Source organism: Daucus carota, chromosome 3 (assembly GCF_001625215.2).
Source record: "Daucus carota subsp. sativus chromosome 3, DH1 v3.0, whole genome shotgun sequence".
Lineage (NCBI taxonomy): Eukaryota > Viridiplantae > Streptophyta > Magnoliopsida > Apiales > Apiaceae > Daucus > Daucus carota.
The window spans coordinates 28,430-38,146 of record NC_030383.2 but is presented as its reverse complement, the minus strand read 5'-3'; the positions used below and the strand labels follow the sequence as shown (position 1 = coordinate 38,146).

Sequence of the window (9,717 nt, the reverse complement as noted above, 5' to 3'; positions counted from 1 at the left end):
AGTACAGGTATGTGTAATGCTCGAGTCATCTTTCTTAGAATAACCCTCATCATCATCATCCGAGTAATAATACGAACCCGATAATGATGCACCATAGGAGGATGATGATGAACCGTAGGAGGAGGAGGAGGAGGAAGAGCCCCCAATTCTACCAGATGAGACAGCCCATGCAGAATTTGAAGCATAAAAGCATGCAGGCACAGTTAAGAAAGTAAAAACTACACCATATGTCAATAAGGATGCCAAAATTCGAGGTATCGTATCAACAAAATCTCGAATACTAGGACCAGGGTTAGTAGATTTACCAACACTAGGCTTCATCATCATCACAACTTTTTCAGCAGCAAAAGGATCAGCAACATTATTACAATAATAATTTTCTCTTAAACTGCTACTAGTACAAGATTGATAAGCAGTACTTAGCAGCCTTGAGTTGGAATAAATATTGTGACTCAAAGACCTGGCAAAATTGACAGATGATGTTACTTGTCTTGTGCAGCAAGAGGGGTACGCTAAAACCTTGTCGTGCTTCGAACCCATCATCTTCAAGTTGAGTTGTGACATGATTGTAGCCATGATGTTGTAAAACCTTGTCGTGTTTCTGTCCTATTGTGTTTTTAGATTAGGGTTCCTATTACAAATAAGGCTCTGGGTCTGAACCTGGGCCACGCCCAAAACTTTTTGCAGTGTTCTAAAACTCGGCCGATAACTCGGACGAGTACTTGGACTCGGACTCATTTCCGAGCTGATTTCTCATTACTCGGATAATAACCGGTTTTGAGCATAACTCGGGTCAAAATCAGCATAACTCGGGTCAAAATCGGTCAAACTCGGATTATACATTAAAAAATCTAGAAAAAGAAAAAAAAATATTTTTTTAAAAAGTTTTTAAACCAACATGATAACCTAATTCATTAAGATATTTCCAAAACTTACAAATTTATCTTACCACGTGGTCTATATATATACAAATTTTACAATTTTCACCGTTCTGAGTCTAATAGGGGTGTATTAGATTGAGATTTTAAAGTATTTTTTTGCATTTATGAAATCCGAGGGTATTCGATTGGGATTGTTTGAAATCCATTAAAATCTTAAGGTATTCAATTGGGATTTTAAATTATGCTACAAAATCTAGTGGTATTCAATTAGGATTTTAAATTATGCTTTAAAATCCGATGGTATTCAATTGGGATTGTTTAAAATCCATTAAAATCTGATGGTATTCAAATGCTGATGGATTTTTTTTCATTTTATAAAATGATGGTTTTTGTGGCATTCTTCAGTGTATTTTAAGTTTTTTGAAATCACACCAAATTCAATGGGATTTTGAAGCATTGTACCTAAATCCTATCAACTCTGCGACATTTCATCAAGAATCCGCAAAAAATAAAATCCCATACAATCCATAGACTAAAAACAATGCATTAAAATCCCAATCGAATACACTCTCGTAAAACTCATGTTATTCTCGAGTTTCAACCAGCCAATATGAACTAATTAATGATTTTATTGGTTATTTAGGGAATACATATAGATATAGATAAGAATAAGAGTAATATGTATTGTTTTAGTTGGTTTAAGTTTTGAAGTAATATTTATTTATCATATCAAATATAATATTTTTTTTAATAAAAATTAATTTTAAATATATCCGCTTTTTGATCCGAGTACTCATTCCGATTACTCCCCGATCAATCCGAGTACTCATAACTCGGTAGGCTCACCGAGTCAATCCGAACTCTGATTTTTACAACCATGCTCTTTTGTAGGGCTGAGCATTCGGTCGGTTCGGTCCAGAACCGGACCGGACCGAACGGACCGAGTACCGAACTTCTGAAAATTTCTGGACCGGACCGGACCGAAGTTTGTATATGGACCGAACCGGAACCGAACCGAAATAGTTCGGTCGGTCCGGTCCGGTCCGCCAGAACCGAACTTTTTTTGAAAAATTTAAATTAATCTTTGTTACAAAGGAAACATCAAACATAATTAATGTAAAAAAATGCAGCGACCAAACACATGATTTAGAAAGCCAAGTAACATTTAAACACCACTCCAAAATAGCCTTAAGTTTACAAATTTTAAAAATTAAAACAATGACAATTGACATTAGTCTGCTAGAGTCAGTGAATATAGACATTAGATAATATAATATAAGTGTATAAGTATAATATGTTATTTAATATATAAAATAAAAATATTATTTATATTATATATAAAAGTTCGGTCGGTTCGGTCCAGGACCGAAGTTTTTCGATGGGGACCGGACCGGACCGTATTTTATTTCGGTCCGGACCGAAATACCCGAACGGACCGAACTTTCAGAAAATTAGGACCGGACCGGACCGAAATTATTCGGTCCGGTCCGATTTTTCGGTTTCGGTTCGGTTCTGCTCAGCCCTACTCTTTTGTCTATTTAAATTTTCTGAACTATAGTCTATATCTATAGGCAAGTGGCTATGCCTTTTCACAATAATTAAAATATTGATTAATAACTTTCGATGGGATTCAGCAGTTATCTTTGTGTTTTAAACATTATATTTTTTAAATTCAATAATTTGTCTTCGGATTTTATACTAACTTTATATCTATAGCAATGCATGAACTATTTTAAAGCATCCGCGGTAAAGAGCTAGTATTAAATAATTAAAGTAATATAAGTTGTAGTGTTATAATTGGACTTTAATTTACACCATCAAAGTTAAACGTAAGTAGATACGTCACATATTTATCTTTTGGCGTAATCAGTTTAATCAGCTTCCGAGATAAACTAAATTAATGGTGTAAACTAACGTGTCTAATTTGACTGAAAGCGTAATTTAATATTGAGAACTGAGACTCATATGGAGAGTATAAATATAGAAGATATAGCATTTAGTAAAACAAACTTGTCCAAGTAATATTCTCAAGTTCCATAAGATCGCCTGACTAATAAGAGATTCTTCTTGTTCATTTTATTAATTTACTGCAATACTAAAATTAAGTGTTTATTTGATTTTTTTTGTTTTTTTTCTTCTCCTAGTTCTACTTGAGTAATGCTCCTAAATACGCGCTCACCTAAGAGTTAGAAATACAAAAACATATCAGGGAGGATTCTGTTGGAATATTATTCTTAAACTTATTATTCAAATATTTGTTTTATTTGTTTTAGTTTTAAATGAATTAGCCTAACCCTAACTTTTGAAATGCCAAGTACTCCCTCTCCGTCCCATATTAACTGCTTTTGACTTTTTTACACGTATTTTAAGATGTTAAAAAAATTACATCTAAACATGATTATTTTTTATAAAATTTATATCAAATAAAAGTTTAGAGTCTAAACTTTTATTTGATATAAGAATTGAAATTTTTTATTGAGTGTAGATATTGTTTTTTTACACCTCAATATACGTGTTAAAAAGTCAAACATCAGTTAAAATGGGACAGAGGGAGTACTAGAGTGAGGGTTATGGTTATGTTTAGTTTTAGGATTATGTTATATTTAGTTTTAGGGTTAGGTTAGGGTTATGGTTATGTTTAGTTTCAAAAGTAAAATAACCATAGCCCGAACCTAACCCTAGCTTTTGAAATGCGAAATACTAGAGTGAGGGTTATGGTTATGTTTAATTTTAAGATTAGGTTATGTTTAGTTTTTGGGTTAGGTTAGGGTTATGGTTATGTTTAGTTTCAAAAGTAAAATAACCATAACCCTAGCCTAACCCTAACTTTTGAAATGCGAAGTACTAGAGTGAGGGTTATGGTTATGTGTAGTTGTAGGATTAGGTTATGTTTAGTTTTAGGGTTAGGTTAGGGTTATGGTTATGTTTAGTTTCAAAAGTAAAATAACCATAACCCTAGCCAACCCTAGCTTTTGAAATTCGAAGTACTAGAGTTAGGGTTATGTTATGTTTAGTTTTAGGATTATGTTATGTTTAGTTTTAGGGTTAGGTTAGGGTTATGGTTATGTTTAGTTTCAAAAGTAAAATAACCATAACCCTAGCCTAACACTAACTTTTGAAATGCGAAGTACTAGAGTGAGGGTTATGGTTATGTTTAGTTTTAGGATTAGGTTATGTTTAGTTTTAGGGTTAGGTTAGGGTTATGGTTATGTTTAGTTTTAAAAGTAAAATAACCATAACCCGAGCCTAACCCTAGCTTTTGAAATGCGAAGTACTAGAGTGAGGGTTATGGTTATGTTTAGTTTTAGGATTAGGTTATGTTTAGTTTTAGGGTTAGGTTATGTTTACTTTTAGGGTTAGGTTAGGGTTATGGTTATGTTTAGTTTCAAAAGTAAAATAACTATAACCCTAGCCTAACGCTAGCTTTTGAAATGCAAAGTAATAGAGTGAGGGTTATGGTTATGTTTAGTTTTAGGATTAGGTTATGTTTAGTTTTAGGGTTAGGTTAGGGTTATGGTTATGTTTAGTTTCAAAAGTAAAATAACCATAACTCGAGCCTAACCCTAACTTTTGAAATGCGAAGTACTAGAGTGTGGGTTATGGTTATGTTTAGTTTTAGGATTAGGTTATGTTTAGTTTTTGGGTTAGGTTAGGGTTATGGTTATGTTTAGTTTCAAAAGTAAAATAACCATAACCCTAGCCTAACTCTAGCTTTTGAAATGCGAAGTACTAGAGTGAGGGTTATGGTTATGTTTAGTTTTAGGATTAGGTGATGTTTAGTTTTAGGGTTAGGTTAGGGTTATGGTTATGTTTAGTTTCAAAAGTAAAATAACCATAACCCTAGCCTAACCCTAGCTTTTGAAATGCGAAGTACTAGAGTGAGGGTTATGGTTATGTTTAGTTTTAGGATTAGGTTATGTTTAGTTTTAGGGTTAGGTTCGGGTTATGGTTATGTTTAGTTTCAAAAGTAAAATAATCATGACCCTAGCCTAACCCTAGCTTTTGAAATGCGAAGTACTAGAGTGAGGGTTATGGTTATGTTTAGTTTTAGGATTAAGTTATGTTTAGTTTTGGGGTTAGGTTAGGGTTATGGTTATGTTTAGTTTCAAGAAGTAAACCTAACCATAACCCTAACTTTTGAAATGTGAAGTGCTAGAGTTTAGGGTTTAAGGTTTAAAAAGGTTTCTGCAAAGAGAATAGTAGAAATCATTTACTTTTACAAAAAAGGAAGCTAGATTATTTAAGTGCGATGATGCATGCAAATTGTATTAATATATAATTACGTGTATGAAGAATAGGATCAATTATCTATGGTTTATCCTCAAATGAATTTCACAATGAACCATATATTGTAGAGATCTTTGCTCTGAATATCTTGAATCTAATTTTTACTACTTACTCCTGGGTGTCTATTATAACTGGCATATTCATACTCCAAAATAAGGCTGTGGTAATTTCCGTCTCCTTGTGGTTTTGCATTTCCTTTAATTTTTTTGGCTCAATGTCATAGATAATTGTATCATATATAAATTTTTGCATAATAACAACAGGACCAACACCAAAGGGGTGCTGCTAACGACATTGCCATGACTGCAGTGCAATGTCACTTCTCAAAGCGATCCAGCAGGTGGAGGGGCACTGTAAGTTCTTTTATTAGAATTCTCAATTCATTTTTTCTTCAACCACATCTTTTAGATGCACAAGCAATTTCATTCATACCGCAGTACGATTCAAATTCTGTGATTGAAAAACATGCTTCATGGGTATCCAAATTTTTTAAAAAGTAATACATGGATGTAAAAACGGTCGATTCAGGTTCAGCAGTTGCTGATACTCAAGATGTGCTATTAATCAATTAGTCTAGAGAATGCACAAGATTCTGTACTGATTCTAGGTCTAGGCAAATAAGTTGCAAGTGGCCTGAATAATGTAAAAAGGAACAGTTTCAGTGTAGTTTGACTTGTTGAATACTTATAAAGAAGAATGTAATTTCTTTAATATGGTTTTTTCCCTTCTGAACAATGTTGAGATATATCTCCTACAAGGTAAATTTTGTAAGCTTGTATATGAACAAAAAATGAAAAAAAAATTCTGCATGTGCGTGTTATAAGCAGTATTATTTAGTTGTAGTCCTGTAGTGCAGTCATGAACTGCGTCGAAGTATATATTTCTGTTCTCTAACCTAATATTCCACCTGCAGCCTTTCTTGGTCGCAACGCCGCCAAGATGCAGCCTTCCTACCTGGTATGTTTCTTATATACTTTAATATGTGTATGTGCGTAAAAAGAACAATCTTCCTTGACGCTGTAGTCATTTTTTAAAAAATCGTGCCCGTGATATACTCCAAACTCCAACTTCATGTCCTAGTGATTCTAGAAAATTTAAGATATCATTAGTTTCTGCTGTGCTATGGACACTTTGCTAGACCAAGTTCATTCTTTTATTAATATAATTTTGTATAAAGTTTTAGCATAGGAGAGGAGCCATTATTTTCTACTAATGATGTTCTATCTGTGATATGCTTATATACCATAATCTCATCTAATGAACTTTTCGTCTGCGGTTTTTGTGTTGCAGGTACTCAGATAGTTTTCTTCTTCTTGAATGTAGTCGAAGCAATCGGAATTGCATTGACGTTCGAACCATTTCTAGTTTTACGGCAACCTTGAAAATCAGTTTTGTAGGGAATGTAACATTATAGTTTGGATCAATTTTAGCAGGACTAGCAGTTGCAAATCAATATATGATCAGATTTTACTTATAGTTTAATTACCACAGAACTTATTAAACTGGTACGAATAACAAATACATGTCAGTTTAGGCCAAGTGGCACTGATGTAGATATTTAAAATTCACTAATTAGTATCGTATTTTATAAGAGTCCGAATTGGATTCTTTAAAAATTGATTTCTACAGCTGTTTATTAACAAATTTTATTATTGAAAGACCCGATATGATTTTTTATATGAATATAAGGATTCTATCTTAAAAATTGATTTCTACACTAATTTATTCATGATTTTCATCACTAAAAGACCTCATAAATGTGGGTTTAAGTTGTCTATCAACGTTTTAAATATCTTTTTTAGATTTTAATTTTTTTGATAAACAATCGTGTAGATTTTGTTGTTCAAAATATTGTTGTCCAAACTAAAACATGTTACAATAATTTTTAAAATATATTACAAATATTTGAAATTAAAAATAAATTTGAAAATTAAAAATTACACGTCAAATAAAAATAAATATACTCATATATATCCACGATAAAAATTATCTTATCTTTATTATAGGTTGTATTACAAAAATAAAGCTTGGACACACTTGTTATCACATTTTATATTATTTTTATCATGATTTATTATCACATTGTTATTTGTAATAATATTGAAAAACACAAAAATACTCCCCGTTCATGTTCATAAAAAAAACACAAAAAAAACCAGAAATAAATATACGCTTTGGCAAACTCCATTCGTAGAGAAGTGGAGAAGCACCAAATGTCCAAACCAGACCTCAAAAAATCAAAACAAAATCTTGGTTTGTTTCTGGCGTGGAACAGATCTACTGATACAGTGCAACATCATCTTCTTGCTTACATTTTTCAATTCACTGACATTAATATCATCATTGTTTGGATCTATTTATATATATAGACACAAAAAGATGAACATATTCAGATTAGCAGGGGACATGACCCATCTGGCCAGTATTCTTGTTTTGCTTCTCAAGATTCACACTATCAAATCTTGTGCTGGTACTTTTTGCAACAACCCATTTGCTTTTTACTTGTTCTTGTAGTTTTCTCATTTGTGAAGTTGTTATCTTTTTGTTAATTGGTGTTTAAAGTTATAATCTTTTTGTTAATTGGTGTTTAAAGTTGGAAGCTTTTTGTATTTTGGTGTGTTATTTGTCATTTTCTTGGCAATTGGAGCTTACCCTTTTGGTTTCTTGAAGTCTCTTGGTGAAAATGTGAATGGGGTTTTAATTTAGGTTTTGGGTTTGTTGAATTAAAGTTGATTATTGAGTATGTACATGTGTTGCCTGAGTTTTTTCTCTGGGTTTTAAGGGATTGTATTGCGAATGTATTTGGGATTTGATTTCTAGATTCTGAGGTTAGTTTTAAGTGAGTTATTTGGGGAGTTGGGGATAGACTAATATGATTAATTTAGTGGCTATTTCCATCCAACACTGTATGTTATGTTATGTTTCTTTTGGCAATCATATAGTGGTATTTTGTAACACCTTGAGATTTTGAAAGAGTAGGGTCTAGGATGGCCAACAAATTACACAAGTTTAACCCGTGTTTAGCGGATGTTTCTTTAAAGGCACCGCTGTTTCTTGATAAGTATAAACCAGAAAGTGAGTAGCCTTATGTGTAATAATGGAGTCTGAAGAGTGGATAGTACTTCACTGGTTTAATACTCACTTGAGGGAACAATGGCGGGGGTTCTGCATCAGGTAATGAGATGACTGTTCATCAGCTTATATGGTTTTATCACTGGTATGAATGATATAATTTATACATAGGATTAAGTGGTGTTTATGACAAGCATTTATGATATAATAATTGAAAATAAGAAATGTTGCAATAAGAAAATCTAGGGAGCAGATATTATAAATGTCTTTTAAAAAGTTGAGAAGTTTGAGAGCGAGAGTGATGTGGTTATCTGAAACTTTAAAGATTCATTTTAACGAAATAACAAGTAATAGTATTATGCACATTATGTTTAAGTTGCCAATACTCTGCATGTTACTGCTTTGTGTAGACCTTTAATTACTGGTCTCTTGACTTGCATTCAGGTGTTTCACTAAAGACTCAAGAGCTCTATGCTCTTGTCTTCGCTACTCGCTACCTGGATATTTTTGTTGGAATTATATTCTAATAATCTAAACTTAGAATAAATAAATTAGTATAATCACTAATTGTTTTATTAGTAGAGTTTAGTTTCAGGTGGACACTAGTTAGTTGCTATCACTTTGTTGGGTAGCCTTTATATATTATGTGATGTATCTCTTTTAATATATCAGGAGAAATACAATGTAGTCTTTGGAGTTCATTTGCTCTTGCACATATATATTCATCTTGTTTAATTTGAAGTCATCAGTTTTATAGTTTAATTTCAACAATTTTTACCGATTTTGTCTCGCTATACAATACTGTGATGAAGCTAATCTTCTTGGGGAGCTTTTTCTCAATTGTTTGGTACATAAGGCACCATAAAATTGTCCGCAGATCCTATGATAAAGACCAGGACACCTTTCGCCACTATTTTCTTCTGCTGCCTTGTTTCCTTTTGGCCCTATTTATACATGAAAGGTTCACTTTCAAAGAGGTATTATGTTCCCTCATTCCTGTAGGCTTGTACTACCAATACATTTCTCTCTCTACTTGTGTGGCTGTTAATTATGATTAAGTCAGATGATTTTTCTGTTTTGTATATTTGAACATGTAATGTGTACTTTTTCTTTATATTTGGAGGCTATTGCCATACTTCCTCAGCTGGTGTTGCTACAAAGGACAAGAAATATTGACAATTTGACAGGGCAATATGTGTTCCTCCTTGGGTAATCATTACAAACTGATATTAGCCCTTCAGGTTTCAGTCAATAATAGTTCAACATAAAATGCATGATTGCCTCACTCATGATTAGTCATAGTTTGTGGACTATATATATCTGTGGGTAGTGGGTCTAAATGCCAATTGTTTTACACTCTAGTGGTTCCGTTATGTTCTGGGCTTCTAGCTATATGTTGCACATTTAGTTACGTATTTACATGTGTCTATCTACCTAATACACACCATGTTTATTAACTTGATATATTTAAAGCTCT

General features: G+C 32.6%; 1 protein-coding gene across 1 annotated transcript; it reads left to right on the top strand.

Annotated features, from left to right (window-relative positions):
* Window positions 1-4,456: 4,456 nt before the first annotated feature.
* On the top strand, window positions 4,457-6,640 carry LOC135151728 (protein ZINC INDUCED FACILITATOR-LIKE 1-like). The gene is made up of 5 exons (XM_064090894.1): window positions 4,457-4,463; window positions 5,237-5,331; window positions 5,432-5,664; window positions 6,082-6,125; window positions 6,459-6,640. The coding sequence occupies exons 1-5, from the start codon at window positions 4,457-4,459 to the stop codon at window positions 6,548-6,550; spliced, it is 471 nt and encodes a 156-aa protein (XP_063946964.1). The 3' UTR covers window positions 6,551-6,640.
* Window positions 6,641-9,717: the final 3,077 nt, after the last annotated feature.